Source organism: Camellia sinensis, chromosome 9, assembly GCF_055761805.1.
Source record: "Camellia sinensis isolate YWXY chromosome 9, ASM5576180v1, whole genome shotgun sequence".
NCBI lineage: Eukaryota > Viridiplantae > Streptophyta > Magnoliopsida > Ericales > Theaceae > Camellia > Camellia sinensis.
The window spans coordinates 7,750,040-7,767,631 of NC_138969.1; the positions used below are offsets into that span (position 1 = coordinate 7,750,040).

General features: G+C 41.4%; 1 protein-coding gene across 1 annotated transcript; it reads right to left on the reverse strand.

Moving 5' to 3' along the window:
• Positions 1–11,318: 11,318 nt before the first annotated feature.
• Positions 11,319–15,383, reverse strand: LOC114309282 (galactan beta-1,4-galactosyltransferase GALS2). Its single transcript, XM_028254986.2, has 2 exons — positions 14,015–15,383; positions 11,319–11,945 (listed from the first exon to the last, which is right to left on the reverse strand). The coding sequence occupies exons 1-2, from the start codon at positions 15,163–15,165 to the stop codon at positions 11,600–11,602; spliced, it is 1,497 nt and encodes a 498-aa protein (XP_028110787.2). The 5' UTR covers positions 15,166–15,383; the 3' UTR covers positions 11,319–11,599.
• Positions 15,384–17,592: the final 2,209 nt, after the last annotated feature.

The following is a 17,592-nucleotide window of genomic DNA, read 5'->3' on the forward strand; positions in this document are numbered from 1 at the left end:
CTGTTTGTCATCTGGCAACTCTCCATTTGTCAAAAATAGAAGGATGTCCGCCGCCCATGGAATAGGTTCGTTTTGGAGGAAGTGGACCTTCTACTGGGTTGGCGAAGTAGCCGGGTGGGCCAGGTATTCCAGACGGACGCCATGGTTGAGGTCTAAATGGTCGATCGAGGCTAATTGGGCCATTTCATCTGCCTTGGAGTTTTCTGACCGAGAGATGTGTTTGATATGGAAAATATTGAAAATGCGAACAAGAGGGAGTGCAATATCCTTGTAAGCTCGCACCGTGTCCTCATTCGCATCGAATTTTTCCATAATTTTCCCGACGATCAATTGGGAATCACTGAACACTTGGATATGGCTTACACCAATGTCTCTGGTTAGGCGAAGACCTGCTATCAAGGCCTCATATTCGGCATCATTATTGCTGGTGTCGAATAGAAAATGGAGAGCACACTTGAAATAATCGCCCTCAGGAGTGATGAGGACGAGACCAGCCCCACTGCCTTCTTTGCAGGATGATCCATCGACATTGAAGGTCCATGAGTGGGGATCTTCTGCCTCAGTGTTGAATTGCCTTGACGGAGGGGGCGTGGTTGGAGTAGGATTGGTGAATTTCAAGATAAAATCAGCAACAGCCTGTCCTTTGATCGCTATTCAAGGTCAGTAAGAGATTTCAAATTGGCTGAGCTCGATAGACCATTGCATAAGTCTGTCGGATAGTTCTGGTTGTTGCAGTACTTTCTTCAAAGGTTGATCAATGAGGACCACTATGGAGTTAGCTTGGAAATAAGGTCGGAGTCGTCTTGAAGCTATGACCAATGCAAGGGCCATTTTTTTCTAGTAAAGGGTAGTTTTGTTCTGTCCCCCTAAGAGTTCGGCTAATGTAATAAACCGGGTGCTGGACTGAGCTGTCCTCCCTGATGAGAGCCGCACTGACTGTGGTGTGTGATACGGCTAAGTAGAGAAAGAGGGTCTCACCTGAGAGCGCCTGAGAGAGTAGGGGGGATTGGCCATGCACTATTTCAATTGTTGAAAGGCCTTTTCAGATTCGGTGGTCCACTCAAAGGCCTGCCAAATGGTTGAGGGCGGCAACTCTGCCGGTAAGCCATTGAACCTCTTTAACCGTCCTGGGAGACTGCATTTCTATCAGGGCCTTGATCTTTTCGGGGTTAGCCTCGATGCCCCGCTGACTGACCATAAAACCCAAGAATTTCCCAGATCCTACGCCGAAGGCGCACTTCTTCAGATTTAGCTTCATGTGATACTTGCATAGGGTTTCGAAGGTCTCTCGCAAGTCTGTCAGACGATCGGATGAGAGTTTGCTCTTGACAAGCATGTCATCGACGTAGACTTTCATGTTCCGACCTATCTGATGATGAAAGACGGCATTGACCAACCGTTGGTAAGTTGCGCCGGCGTTTTTCAATCCGAATGGCATAACACGATAGTGATAAGTTCCTTTGTCTGTAATGAAGGAGGTGTGTTCCTGGTCTGCCGGGTGCATCATAATTTGATTGTAGCTGAAGAAAGCTTCTATGAAATTAAGCATCTGATGTCCAGCAGTGGCGTCGACAAGCAGATCTATGCGGGAGAAGGGATAACTATCGTTGGAGTAAGCTCGATTAAGGTTGGAGTAGTCGACGCAAAGTCGCCATTTACCGTTGTTTTTACGAACCAGGACCACATTTGACAACCATCTGGGGTAGTCTACGTTTTTGACGAACCGTGCCTCCAGTAGTTTGTCTACCTCAGAAGTAATAAGAGCATTGCGTTCCAGGTGAAAGACACGCTACTTCTGGCAGAAGGGTCAGAAGTGGGGCTCGATGCAAAGACGATAAGTGATAAACAAGGGATCTATACCCGGCATGTCAGAATGGGTCCAGGTAAAAACATCATTGTGCTCGGTTAGGAGGGTTGTAAGGTCGGCCTTGGCTTGTGAGGATAGTTGGCTGCCGATCATTGCTGTTTTTGTTGGGTTGGCAGGGTAGATGGGGACTTCAACAAGTTCTTTCACTGGTTCTTCTTTAACTAACTCGTCTTCGTCTCTGACATTAAGTCCTTCGATGATCATGGCCTCCTTCAGCTTGACCTCTTTGAGTGAAGTGACGTAGCATTCTCTGGCCACTGTCTGCTCTCCCCTCACAGTGCTAACCCCGAGGTCGGTAGGAAATTTCATGGCCAGATGGTACGTGGATGTAACAGCTTGAAAAACATTCAGGGCTGTGCGGCTGAGGATAATGTTATAAGCGGAAGGATAGTCGACGACAAGAAAAGTGAGTAACTTAGTGGTCTACCGTGGGTATTATCCAATGATGATGGGAAGATCGATGAAGCCTATGGAGGTCACTCGATCCCCAGTGAAGCTGACCAGTGGGGTTTGGAGAGGGGATAAACTTTCTTCTCCAACCTTGAGCTGGCGATAGGCATTCGGGAAGATGATGTCTGAAGAGCTGCCGTTGTTGACAAGCACTCGTCTAACTTTGTAATTAGACATAAGAACAGAAATGACGAGGGGGTCGTCATGAGGTTATCGGATGTCTGTGCCATCGGTCTCCGTAAAGGTGATGAGCTCCATCCACTGCCTAGGGTGCTTGAGGGGCGATCCAACATCGCGACTTCTTTGTCAGAGCCCTGTCTGATTTTTCTAAGCACGGCTCACTAGGCCAAACGGGATGGTCCTCCACACGCAAGTCCGCCAGCAATGACTCTGATCTCTCCAACCGGGAGAGCAGGGTTGGCTTGTGCTCGGGGTTGCGACGGGGGCCGATCATTGCCTCTGTTAAGTTGTACGGGTTGTCGGGGAGGGGTGTGTTGGCGGTTGCCCCTAGCAGGTTCGGTCCTTGGCCGTTGCTGGGGACGGGCTGCCATGAACCGACTGAGGCACCCTTCGCGTATCAAGCTTTCTACTTGGTCTTTAAGGTTAACACATTCCTCGGTGTTCTGGCCGTGGTCCCGAAGGAAACAACAGTATTTGGATTGGTCTCGCTGGTTGGAAGGAGACCGTGAGGGTTGTAGCCATTTCAAGTTATAATCTCGTTGGATCTAGTGTAAAACTTGCTCCATGGGGGAGTTGAAGGGTGTGTACCGTTCGAACCGACCGGGCGGGTGGGCAGGTGCCGATCGGTCGGCTCAAGCAGTTCGGTCGGTATATTGAGGTGTTTGTTCTGTGTATTGGGTGGCTCTGGTTTCAAATTCCTTTCTCTTCTCTCTGAGGGTTGGGTTTTTGGTTGTGGAGTCTTGGCGGGTGGCTAGAGAATCTTTAGCATTCATATATTTTTGAGCTTTGGAAAGGAGGGTTACCATGGAGGATCGGGCCGACCCCTTAAGCGTTACGGGGAAAGCCCGATACATGATCTCATCGGGGAATACATGGAGGACCATCAGGGTCTTATAGGTCTCCAAGTGGTTGACTGGGTCTGTTGTGCCGTCAAATGAGTCGATCGAGGGCATTTTGAACTTAGGAGGTAAGGGTTTGTCCTTGATGGAAGCGACGAACGGTGAGTTGGCTGTTGTGGAGGGTTTATTCTACATGTTCTGCATGACTTCTTGAAGCTAGAGTTTCATGGCTCGGAGTTCCGCATCCCAGATAAGGACGTTGTCATCACCATAATAGAATGGAGGCTGAACACTACTGGCCTCTCCTTCGGGAGCAGGGGCTTGGGCTGATGGATATAGACCCCGAGGTGGCGGGTTCATGTCTTGGAGAGGGGGTCGCGAGCCCTTCAAGTTGGAGGGGTGAGCTTGTTGGAAAGGATAGCTCAGGGTTCGTTTTATTGAGGTGGGTTGTTCGGGTTAGGAGGGTCGGCTTGGGGGTTGGCAACGTTGTGTTGAGAAGCCATGGATCTAGTTGTGACCATCCACCTTGGTGGGTGGTAGGTAGGGATTATTGGGAATAGGTCTCTGGCAACAATGAGCACAATTGTCACACAGAGTAGAAGTTCCCACAGACGGCGCCAGCTGATGTTACCCCTTATCCTAGAGGAACGGGTCGAGCTTATCCAAGCCTCCCACGTCGCCGTCCGATCGATGGACCCACTGAGAAACCTGCATAAGAGTCCAACAAGGAACGAGAGTCCCCTGGCAAACCCTCCGACGAGCAAGTTAGAGAAAAGAGATCAACGGAATATAGAGATAGGATGGCAATAAAGAACTTAACATTCTCTTTGTCTTAGAAACCTGCTTATAGCCTTTGTTCATTATTTCCTTGTCCATTCTGACCTGTCATGTTGGCCGAAAGTCTATGTTCTAGCCTGCCTTGTTCATGGTGAGGCTATTCTGTTCTGACGTGAAGAGGCTATCGCATTAAATGCTGCAGGGAAACTCATTAAAGGCTGATGTGTGGTATAATAACTCTGCAGGATCGTTGTCTGCTTATGTGGCTAGTTCGTCTCTTGACACGTGTTTAGATGTCATTGGCCCTTGGTGCAACCTTGGGCTCCAGCAATGTTAGGCTTTAGTGTTTAAATTATGTATTGGGCTTTAAGTGATGTGCCAAAAACCTCTATAGGCCCACCTATGTCATATTCTATAAAATAAAAATAAAAAAATGATTTGTTTATATATTTATTGATATCCGATGAAATTGATTTTTTACACATAATGTTTTCATTGAGAGATTTACAAGATGAACGGTTTAAATTATTATTATGGACCTGAAATGAAGCCCCAAATATGAAATATGGAGTATGGAGGGAAGCCAAGTTAAGAATTTTTTTTTTTTTTTAAATTGTGTTTTGTTCATGGATTTAAAAAGAAATTTGAAAAAAAAAAAGTAAGCAAAATGTGAATGAAATATAATTATATCACCGAAATGTGATTTAAAAAGGGATTTTACACATCTTTTTTTTTTTTTTTTTTTTTTTGCCTCTTTCTAATGTCTGAGGGTCACAAACATGAGATGGGCAAGAATAATTCCTTGGGTAGTGTTTGGAAAGAGAAAATGTGAGTTAAATTAGGTGAAATGTAGATATTTTTTATTCACATTTTACCTATTTTTTTCTTTTTCATTTTTCTTTCTAAATATTTCTTAAATTTTTCAGCCAAACACAATCTTAATGAGATAGATAGATAGATGGGCAAGAATAATTCCTTAGAAAATGGGGGATTGGGTTGAATGTAAGCACAGAACCTTCCCTGGTTGTCATCAACATCCCAAGTAGATCAGCAGCTTTGGGGTCCCTTTTTCACAAAGCAAAAAACATAATAAAAAGCCCATATCATACACATAAGGGCCACGCGAAAAAAAAAAAAAATTAAACTAGTTAAACCACATCCTCTTGTACTTTCACTTTTATCAATTTAGGTCCCGATAATTGCAATAATTAAGATTTAAGTGGATGAAATTGTCGGGGAGGGGAGAGAAGAGGTTGGGAGCAAGAAGGTGATGGGAAGGGTAGCGGAAAAATATGTCTAGTGGCGGAGGGTATTGTCATATTGGCATAATAATCTGTCATTGAAATTATAGAACGAAAAGAAAGACGGAATAGAGAGAGTAATGATTATTTGATCAATCAAATATTAAGAATTATTTTAGGAAGGTGGTTATAATTAATTTTTTAGTTAAAAGTTGATTATAATTAATTTTTTGTGAGGGAGAGAAGTGAGTTATAATCTGGGAAGTAGATTATAACTCACTTTCCAAAAGACCCCTAAATTTCATCCCTTTGTAATTATTTTCACTCATTTTACTTGTATTTCAAATTAAAAAAGATTCCCCCACTGGTTTAATATATTTTCCTGAAATTTCTTCATCATCATCATTATTATAAGAGCGGTTGTTTTAAAAGGTGAAATTATTTCAATTACAGCATGAGGCACACTTTAATTCGGGTAAACATCTTTGCACCAACTTTCTTTAGCCCATGTTTGTTTGGGATAAAATGAAATTAGGGAGGGGCTAGTTGACATGGAGACCTCACATGCCTGCTAATTCATTGTTTGGTTCGTTGTTTTGCTTTTGTTTGGTTTTGTTTTGTTTGTTTGTTTATTTTATTTTTTTTAATGTGAATTGAACAAATTTTATTTTTGCCAATAAATAAAAAAATAAAAAAATAAAAAATTACAATTTTTAGCTCAACAATAAGGAGTAAAGGTTCTGCTTTTCTGAAAAGTGAAAAACTCCCCCGTCAAGTTTAATATTTTATTTATTGAACAAATAAATAATATAATATATGAATAATATGTATATATGTATTAATATTTATAAAGAATTTTTTATTTTATGTGATTGGGTCAAGTTTTGCACACTAAAACTTGTTATCCCCCATCCGATCAAAATTTGATTTCTTTTTTTTTTTCTTTGAAATTACTAGACTTGCATTGCATCAAAATTGTCCATTTGAGTCGGGTTGGATTGGATTGAGTGAGGTCCGCTCAATATTCATACAATCTTATAATTGAGAGTGCAAATTAAATAAAATTAATTGTTAATGTTATTTCATATATAAAAAAAAATACTTTTAGGCACTGACAACTTCATTCATTACATTAATATGAGACATGAGTTGTAGCATTCGTAAAATCAATGACAACAAATCAATTCTATTCAAAATTTAATGTATTGATGAGACCCACAAGGTTGTGTAGGTTCTCCAATGCCACCTGTAACACCTACATGTAAAGAAACAATTGATTAAGATTGAACTTATGGCCTAGAAGATGAAGCAACATGGGAACACCCTCATGGAGTTGGGACCTCATTTTTGCAATTCAACTCCTGTACTCTTTTATTTCTCAACAACTCTATGAACTATAGGAAGCAAATCATGGTGCCCATCAATGAAAAACCCTAGTCAACTGTCTCGAATTGAAGTGTTACCATCAATGCAGGGACTATATTGCCAATCAAAAATTCTAATTTTATTTCTTCTCCATTACTGAACTTAAAACTTTATAAAGACTTTTTTAACATATATAACATTTGCACTATCCCTTTGGTCTATTTCCAAGCCTTCTTTTTCAGACATCTTTCTTCCCTCTTTTCTATTCTTATTTCATTTTTAAACATGTGAAAGCAATGAGTTGTCTGTCTATGATATTTATTTTATGTGTTATATTAACAATAACTCAAATGACTGTCATTAAGATTAAAAATTGTCACTAAAAAGAAAAGACTCATATTCTCTTCAAGATCATGATGTTTTGGTTTGTAGGGCTCACTAGAAGTTCCTTCTCGATAATTTAAATTATTTATTTTTTTAATTATAACGTATAGATCATTTATAAATAATAAATAAAAAAATCATTTTGATCCAAGGGCAAGAGTTAGAAAAGTGAGAAAATGGAAAGGTAGGAGAAGAAGAAGATGGGCTTAGGGCTGTCAGGATGGAGATGTGGTGGTGGCATCAGAGAGGGTGGGAAAGGGTTTGGAGGTGGCAAGGACATCTGGGTGAGGGGTAGATAAGGGTGGCAGGGTGGGGGTAGGAGGTGTCATGGAGATAAGTGAACTTGATGGTAATTATATTGAGGGTTTATAATGGGTATAATGAGGGGGAAAAAATTGTGTGTAACGATGATAAATGTGACAAAGTATCTTATTTTATTGTGATTGACTTAATAATAAGATTCATTATATATATGAGTGTTTTAAAGACAGTATTAATAAGATGACCTGCATGTATGATTGATGAAAAATATTACATAGCTACCCATAAAATGCAATAATTTTTTCCTAGAGAGGAAATAAGGGGTATACCTAAAAGCACCCTCGATTTAAGAGGAACCAACTCCTTTATCGCAATCCAACCATAATCTGAAGTTCCCAATCTACAGGTAAACTAGTCTGGTCCCCAAAATGGTGATATGTTTGAAACTAAAATCAATCACTTGCAAGCAAAGGCACTACTTCAAGCAAAGCACACATGCCTGCATACCACATGTATGTACAAAGTAGAAACACGTGTTCAAGTTTTCTCTTGATCTTTTATTAATATGGATCTAATAATCATTCAACAAACAAATTAGAGATAATTATAAATCAATGGAAACAAGTAAAAGTAAACTAAAAATATGGAGATTATAAGGCCTCGTTCGGAACATACTTTTTTAGTAATTTTTTTATTTCTTAGTTAAAATATGATGTAAAAAAAATTAGTATTTTTGAGATGACTTTTTAATTTTTTACAAAAAGATGTACAAAAAGTAAAGAGAAAATAAAATCTTTGACTTTTTGATATAAGTTGTTGACTTTTTAATTTTTTTTAATGATTTTTTGACTTTTTAACTAAAAAAGTCACTTGCCAAACAAAGGCTTAAGCTAATAGTTTTTGTTTACCCCAGAACACAAGTTTTATTTACACTTCTATATTTTTACAATTGTAAATGGTAATGACCCTGTTTGGTAGAGCTGTGGGAAAGTACTTATAGCTTATGCCTCAACAGCTTATAGTTTATAACTTTCAGCTTAAGCTGATTTCTAGCTTATTCTTAAAGCATCTCATGCCCACTCAAAGAATAAGCTGATTTCTGACTTCCAAAAAATTATAAAGTATAAGTTATAAGCTAAACTAAACATATCAAAATAACTTAAATTAAGCTGAAAGCTGAAATAAGCTGTAATTAAGCTCCGCCAAACAGGCACAATGAGTGCTCTGATATATTGTTCAATATTGAGATTAGAGTGAAAAGTGTATTCAAAATAAGTGAAAAAATTATAAAAGTTTCAAATTTCAGAAAAAAAAAATTAATTCAACAAAAAGGTGTCGTTTGGTAATACTTGCGTTTTAGTTTTCTGTTTATATTTACAAAAATTTTAAAAACTCAAATAAAAATTTGTTTGTTAAAATTTTTGATTTATAAATCAGTGGTTTCAGTTTATAAATTTGGCCAAAAAATGAAAACACAAAAAATGTGATTCCATTTTGAGTTTTGAGTTTTTTTTTTTTTTATCTCCCAACATTAGCCACCACCCGCCACCATTTTCCACCATCGTCTTCCGCCACCACCACCCACCACCCACTCTCTACCACCACCTGCCACCACTACTCACCACTCACCTGCTACCATCCGCCACCACCCGCCACTACCAGCTACCAGCCACCACCCACCTGCCACTCACTCGCCACCACCACCCACCCCTCGCCGCCACCACCACCACCACCCACTTGTCATCCACCCGCCACCACCCACCACCTGCCACTACCATTCACCGCTCGCTACCACTACCCGCCACTTACTTGCCACCACCACTCACCACCATTCACTACCTACCACCACCGGCCACCCACCACCACCACCCACCTGCCACCCACCCGCCACCACCACCCACCACCACCATCACCCACCACCCACCACTACCACCACCACCATCACCCACCACCCACCACTACCACCACCACCATCACCCACCACCCACCTGCCACCACCACCACCCACTTGCTGTCACCTACCACCCACCACCGTCACCCACCTACCCACCACCACCACCACCACCTGCCACCACCATCTACCACCCACCACCCACCACCATCACCACCTACTCGTTACCACCTACCACCCGCCACCGTCACCCACCCACCCACCCACCACCACCACCACCACCACCCGCCACCTACCCGCCATCCGCCACCTACTTGCTACAACCACCCACCACTCGCCGCCGCCACCACCACCACCACCACCCACTCACTACTACCCATCACCCGCCACCGTCACCCACCCACCCACCCACCATCATCACCCACCACCCACCCGCCACCGCCACCGCCACCACCACCCACTTGCTACCACCCACCATCTGCCATCGTCACCCACCCACCCACTACCACCACCCGCCACCTAACCGCCACCCACTACCACCTGCCATCGGCCACTCATCACCCACCACCACCCGCCATCCGCCATTCGCCACCCACTTGCCACCACCACCCACACCTCCCACTCACTACCACCCGCCACCGTCACCCACCCACCCGCCACCACCCACCACCACCAGCTACCCATCACCCACCGTCACCACTTTTCACCACCGTCTTCCGCCGCTGCTTGCCACCACTTGCCATTTTTCACTCTTTTTTATATTTTTAAAATTTTTTGAACATTTTGTCAATTATCAAACGCGTTTGTAGTTTATGTTTTTTTAAAAATAAACAAAAATCAATTTATAAAATTTTTGTAAATATAAATTGAAAACGTAAACGTTACCAAACACACCCAAAGTGTTTTAATTTCAGTGAAAAATACCTTGTTCTTGCTTATCTATAATTTCTCCTTAAAAATTACACTTCTGTTTACCTAACAAATCCAACAAAATAATGTTTATCCCCTTTGTCCTATAGTTGAATCTTCCTTCTTTATGTCGTTTGGGCTCAATCTAAGTTGGTTTTATTTTTTCCATTATTCTTTGCTTCTCTCTTTTCTTTGGTGAAAGACAAGACATTAGAAATGGCCCTTTTTGATCTGTCCACCCAAATGATATGTTTGTGTTGACTTGTCAAGAAGGCGACGAGCTGTTGATCATTAGTCATTCTAGCATAACCCCATAGACAAGAAAATTAATTACATACCCTTAAAATAGCAAATAAAATGTCACACAGCAAAGTGAGTAACCATGATTTGAAATTGAAACACCATATATGCATTACAATATTTTGAGACAACAAAATAATGAGCCAATAAAAAATAATAAAAATCTCAAATCAGTGACATTGTAAAAAATGAAAAAAAAAAAATTTAAAAAAATTGAATTTTCATAAAATCCAAATCTATTATGTATTTAGCGTAAATCTTTCTTGTATATCTGTTAAACTTATACCTCACAAGTTCTCATATGTAATGCAAATTTATTTTTTTATTTTAAACTATCCCACTCATGCAAACAAAGCACAAACCATATGATGGGTCTACATTTATTTATTTAAATTTTTTGCATATAAGAGTGAGTATCAAAGGCAGAACCCATTTTGATTAGGCCCACCCTCTTTTTGAGTGGTGGCCAGCGATGGTCGTGCTTGGTGGTCCCAAACACCGCCAAGTTATCCCTTCTAAAAAGAAAGGTATGTGAATTCAAAGTGAAATAATTGAAAAAAAGTATATTTAAAAAAAGAATGCAAAATTTCCTTTATACAAAAAAAAGTTCATAGATTATCATCACCTATATCTATATCTATCACTATTAGAGAGAGGGAGAGAGAGAGAAAAAGACAAGAAAAAAAAAAAAAAAAAAGTGTTGGACTTTTCCCCTATCTAGATATGGACCGAAGAGAATACAATCCAAAATCTCAGATTGTGCTACATTGGTATTTTTGTTAATTAAAAGTTTAAATTTTGTCTATCTATTCATAAACCCAATATTGCATCAGAGTATAAAGTTAGACCCAATATGAAGGAGTCGAGACAAAATCTACACCTTTAATTTAAAGAAAAATATCAACGTGGCACAATCTAGAACTCAGATTGGACTTGCCAGTTAATGCCCGAACCGGAGAGAAGCCTTTGAAAAAAAAAAAAAAAACTATTATACAGAATAGAGTATCAATGAAAATCCCCACCACTAGGAAGGGTGTATTAAAGGAAAAGAAAAGAAAAGAAAAGAAAAAAGGCATAAGATGGAAAGCGAGGAGAGAAAGAAAGGAATGAAAGAATTAGAATTGAAGATAGGCGGTCATTGCCGGGTTCTATGTAACCTATATCCAATCGTCTTTTGTTCAAATCTCTTCACTAGTCCTGTAATGCCTCGCATTGTGGTGTCCAAAACATACGGGATTCCATCAACGGTAATGTCAGTAGTGTTGACCAGCTGCCGGCAAGGCTCATGCCGCTCGGCTATGGTTCCGTGGTAATGAAAGTACTTAATGCGGCCTTGCGTCTTGTAAGTGGTCTTGCCTGCAAAGTTCTGCGACATGTGCACACCTGTCGCAAACACGTTGCGCGGTTGCACTGCATACTTTCGATCTCTCCTAATACCTCTCTTCACATCCCTGTACACCAGCTTCTCAAATCCCCATTTCCTGTGAAATTTAGACACCCATCAATCACTTGTACAATTTAAGATCCAATATTCAATAACCATTTTCAATTGAACAAAAGCAACAAGTTTGTTCAAGAAATATCAACCCATGTTACAGTAAAAAGCAAAGATACCAAACATTTTAAACTGTTTTAACTTTATTCCAAATAGGGTGTTGGGTTGTGATCTGTTGTTTTAATTCTATGTATAGGTAGCCGAAGGGTGACAATCTCTAATCACAGTGAAACTGCAGAGAGATTGTGGACTTATAATTTTTGTTTTCTTTTTTGTTTTTTGTGTCTCAATAATACTGAGGTGTCACAAATGCTTAATATGATGCCACTAGACAAAAGGCAATCAGAAAGCCAAAATATCCCATTAATTTGATTCCTTGAATGAGGTTTACCGACTAAAGATTAAATGCAACGCGAAGCTATTTTGGATCTACTCTACAATAAATTTCAATTTGACAGTGATACTTATTTGGATCCACCCCGCAATCAACAAGTAGCAATACAATTTTTTTCTACACACAAATTACAAATTTTGAGTCAGAGTGAGTAAAATAATGATAAGAAACTAAACTAAACTAAAAAAGGTGGTCTACATCAAGAAGAATAAGAAACAATCAAAAGAAAACAAGTTCTAACCCACCCCACATAAACTTGGCCTCAGATAGAATTAACGATTGAGCAAGAAATTAAACAAACAGCATAGGAAAGAGAAGACAACAAATGAAAAATCCACACATGTCCACACTACCCTTGACATAAATATAAAGGAAATGTTCAACATCAAAATATATTCTGAGCTGGAGAATTTTCAACATCAGCACAAAATGTTGAAAGCAATCAACCACCACTAAATTGCAAAGTGTACTACCTGTCCCACTCATTTGACAAGAAGGCAATTGTGGGTCCAGCCTACTTGTATTAGGTTTCAACAGACAGCTCAATGCCTCCTCAAATGTACCCAATATTTAGAATTAGAAATCTATGAATATATAATTAAAACACAGAAACAATCACATACGCGAGACAAAGGATAGGACTTGCATGTAGTCGGAAGTTTCACATGTTGGTCTCACCTTTTATCTTACATCTGTGAATATTTCTGTATATTAATTTTTGTGTTCCTAGCATGACTCTTTAGAACTTGTAGTGAAGTCTTCCATACATAGTGACAGCTAGAGATGCAATGGATCAATTTATTGCAACATAAAAATTATGAATTCATTCATTAACATTTGGACAGGCCAGCCTCAACTATAACAAGTAAAAAATTCCATAACACAACACGGAGAGAATTATTTCAGTTCTCAGTGAGACACTGACACTTCTCTTGGTGACATTGGCAATCCTTTGAACCTAAATCTCTGTATTGACACGAAAATTTCAAAACATAATGATACAAGAGAGCTCAAAATCACTCAATTCCAATGTGACACAAAAATCTCAAAACATAATTATACAACAGAGAATGCTCCAAATCACTCAATCCCAATGCAATATGAAAGTCTCAAGGGATAATTGCACGACTAAAAATGCATTTGAATAAAATTTTGGAGAAAGTATCCTGAGCCTAAAATTAGAAACCATCTAACCATCTAGAGCGAGTCTAGTTAGTCATAACACTTTTGCCGCGTTAGGAGATCAATAGTTCAAATTTGCTACAAGCTTCAATATATATATATATATATATAAAGGAAAAAAAATAAAAAATAAAAAACTAGAAACCAAACTCAACATGTTCAAAAAGTCACCTTGTTTAGTTGAGTTTTCATAACTAATTAATTTGGTATAAAAAAAAATCAAAAAAATACTCACCTCATATGGTTTTCTAGTTTTTTTTTTTTTTGGGGGGGGGGAAATATAATCTTTAAAAATTTAAAAATATTAGTTTCGGTATTAATTTTCATTAAACTAATTTTTATTTTAAAAACAATTTTTTTTTTTTTTTTTAAAAAAAAGCAAATTCTAAAATTTCAACCAAACAAACAACATTAACAATTTATAAAATCAAAAGAGAAATTAAAAAACAGAGCATTTATTTATTTATTATTTTAATTACCTGGAAGTTTTACCAGTGTCTTCAGAGAGACAGAGCTTGCTGGACATGGTCATCTGTTCAATAGTGAACTGAGTGTAACCAGAAAGCGAATCAGTGACCGATTTGATACTACTCCTCTTCCTCGGCACAAATATGAACTCATCAACATCAAAAAAGAACATCCATTTCGCATCAAATCGATATCTATGCAAACAATCATTCACAATGAGAAACTGGTTATGGTAATACCCATCAAACCTCTCTTGCTCTCTGATATCGTGCAAGGTCACAAAACCCTTTTCCATCCATGGCTTCAAAACCTCCATAACCTCCTGGTGAGCCCCACCAGCGTCGTGAATCACGAAATGAGACCTCTCACCGAACAGCCTAACATGGTAGGCCAGCCATTCTCGAATTCTCTGTGGACTCAAGTCTCCGTACAAGGACGACCCACAATAGAGGTAATCGTATTTGGGGGGAGATGTGAAGAGAGAAGGGTTTAAGCTTCCGGGTGATTCGAATAATGCTTCAATGGTGTCAGTGGTGTTGGAGTTTCGATCTCCGCCGCCGTTGGTGGAGGCGTGGAGGAGTAATTTTCCGCCGCCGTGGCCGACGGGCAAGGGGAAGGTGCAGTTGATTACGACGGTGGTGTAAACGCGGCCGTAGCCCCAATCAGGGAGGATTTTGTGGCCGACGGTGGTGGTGGTGGTGGCGTTGTGGGGGACCCATTCGCATTGGTAGGAAGGTTTGCCGAAGACGTGGAGTGGCTTGGAAGATAAACCCATGACGGCGAAGGTGTTGAGTCCGCCTCTGTATGCGCTCATCAAGACGAAGTTGTAGGCGGCGTCGCCGTAGGGATTGAAATTGCGCTTGATGATTCCGTTCTCCACCACCTCGTCCGGCGGAGATGGGGTGGGAGGTGGGGGGAGAGGCGGCGGAGCAGCCGTGGCGATGGTAGTGGTGGAGGAGTTGGAGAGGGTGATTTTGGGGAGGCAGCTGCGGAGGAAATCGGAGGAGGTGGAGGAGGAGGAGAGAGAGAAGCGGGAGGGGAGGAATTGAAGGACGGTGGCGACTGAACAAACGAATAGGAGAGCGGTGATGAGGAATTTGAGCTCTGCTGCACAGTTCCAAGCAAACCCAACAAACATCTTCTTCTCTCTCTCTATCGCCATTGATGAATAGTTGCAGAGAGAGAGAGAGAGTGAGAGAGAGAAGCAATGAATGAATTTAACTACACTTTGCAACCAAGTTTACGAACAGAGCACGCACTAACCAGAAAACAGAAAAATTCCATCTCCCTCTCCCTCTCCCTCTCCCTCCTTTGTTCTTTGGAACCTTGAGAAGACATCCTAGTCGAATACATATATACCTTCGTTCGTTTGGATGTAGGATGAATTTTTTATTTTTTAATAATTTTAGTTTAAGGAGTTGTTTAGTTTTTATATTGGGCTAAATAATTACCAAATGGTCAAAAAAAAGTTAAAAATTATAAAAGGAAAAAAAATTAGAAAAATTATTTATAAGTCATGTTAGGAAAACTTATACTATATATGGTCCTATTAAAAAACTTATGGATTTTTATTGATAAGTCCAATTTAGAAGTGTTTTAACCCAAGAAGTCCATGAAGGAATTTTTTAACCCATTTAGTCCCATGTATGTATAGTTTTATTCCATAAAGTCCATTTTCTTGATTTACACTATTTTCTTGGACACTTATGCCCTTATATTTAATTTTGATACCCTTATAAATATTTTTTGAATGATTAACAATTTAATGATGTGAACATTCATATTTTAAAATTCACATTGGTAGGAATGTAAAATTGGCCCGTGGGTGGCCCGAAACCCGACCTCGAGCCGGGGCGGGCCCGGCCCGTTGACAATGTGAATATTCACATTAACATATTAACATTCACATTAATAGAAGTGTAAAATTGACCCCCGTCCCGTGGCGGCGCGAAACCCGCCCGCGACCCATGGCCGGCCCGGGGCGGTCCCGGTCCGGCCCGTCGACAATGTGAATATTCACATTGACATGTTAACATTCACATTGATAAGAGCATAAAATTGGGCCACGGCCCATGGGCGGCCAAAAGCCCGCCCACGGCCCGGGGCGGGCCCGGCCTGTTGACAATGTGAATATTCACATTGACTTGTTAACATTCACATTGATAGGAGTATAAAATTAGCCCGCGCCTCGTGGCTGCCCAAAACCCGCCCACGGCCCTTGGGCGGGCCCGGCCCGGCTTGTTGACAATGTGAATGTTCACATTGACATGTTAACATTCACATTGATAAGAGTATAAAACTGGACAGCAACCTAGGGCGGGCCCGACCCGGCCCGGCCCGGCCCGTTGAAAATATGAATATTCACATTGACATGTTAACATTCACATTAATAGGAGTGTAAAATTGGCCCCCGTCCTGTGACGGCGCGAAACTCGCCCGCGGCCCATGGACGGCCCGGGGCGGGCCCGGTCCGGCCCATTGACAATGTGAATATTCACATTGACATGTTAACATTCACATTGATAAGAGTACAAAATTGGGCCGCGGCCCATGGGCGGTCAAAAGCCCGCCCGCGCCCTGGGGCGGGCCCGGCCCGGCCCGTTGACAATGTGAATATTCACATTGACATGTTAACATTCACATTGATAGGAGTGTAAAATTAGCCCGCACCTCATGGCTGCCCGAAATCCGCCCACGGGGCGTGGGCGTGCCTGGCCCTACCTGTTGATAACGTGAATGTTCACATTGACATGTTAACATTCACATTGATAAGAGTATAAAACTGGACAGCAGTCCAGGGCGGGCCGACCCGGCCCGGCCCGTTGACAATGTGAATATTCACATTGACATGTTAACATTCACATTAATAGGAGTGTAAAATTGGCCCCCGTCCCGTGGTGGCGCGAAACCCGCCCGCGGCCCGGGGCGGGCCCGGTCCGGCCCGTTGACAATGTGAATATTCACATTGACATGTTAACATTCACATTGATAAGAGTATAAAATTGGCCCGCAGCCCATGGACGACCAAAAGCCCGCCCGCTGCCCGGAGCGGGCTTGGCCCGGCCCGGCCCGGCCTGTTGACAATGTGAATATTCACATTGACATGTTAACATTCACATTGATAAAAGTGTAAAATTGGCCCGCAGCCCGTGGGCGGCCCAAAGCCCGACCGCAGCCCGAGGCGGTCTTGGCCTGACTCGTGACAATGTGAATATTCATATTGACATGTTAACATGCACATTGATAGGAGTGTAAAATTAGCCCGCACCCCGTGGCTGCCCGAAACCCGCCCATGGCCCGTGGGTGACCCGGGGCCCGGCCCGGCCTGTTAACAATGTGAATATTCACATTGACATGTTAACATTCACATTGATAAGTGTGTACAATTGGCCCGTGACCCGTGTGCAGCCCGAAGCCTGACCTCAGGCCGGGGCGGGCCCGACTCGTTGGCAATGTGAATATTCACATTGACATGTTAACATTCACATTGATAGGAGTGCAAAATTGGCCCGCAGCCCGTGGGCGGCTCGAAGCCTGATCGCAGCCCGAGGCAGGCTTGGCCCGACCCATGACAATGTGAATATTCACA

Excerpts from the sequence above, each read along its gene's own strand:
- LOC114309282 (XM_028254986.2), bottom strand. The coding sequence starts at position 15,165 with ATGGCGATAGAGAGAGAGAAGAAGATGTTTGTTGGGTTTGCTTGGAAC. Across the intron at positions 11,946-14,014 it reads GACACTGGTAAAACTTCCAG|GAAATGGGGATTTGAGAAGC; the intron begins GTAATTAAAATA and ends TAAATTTCACAG.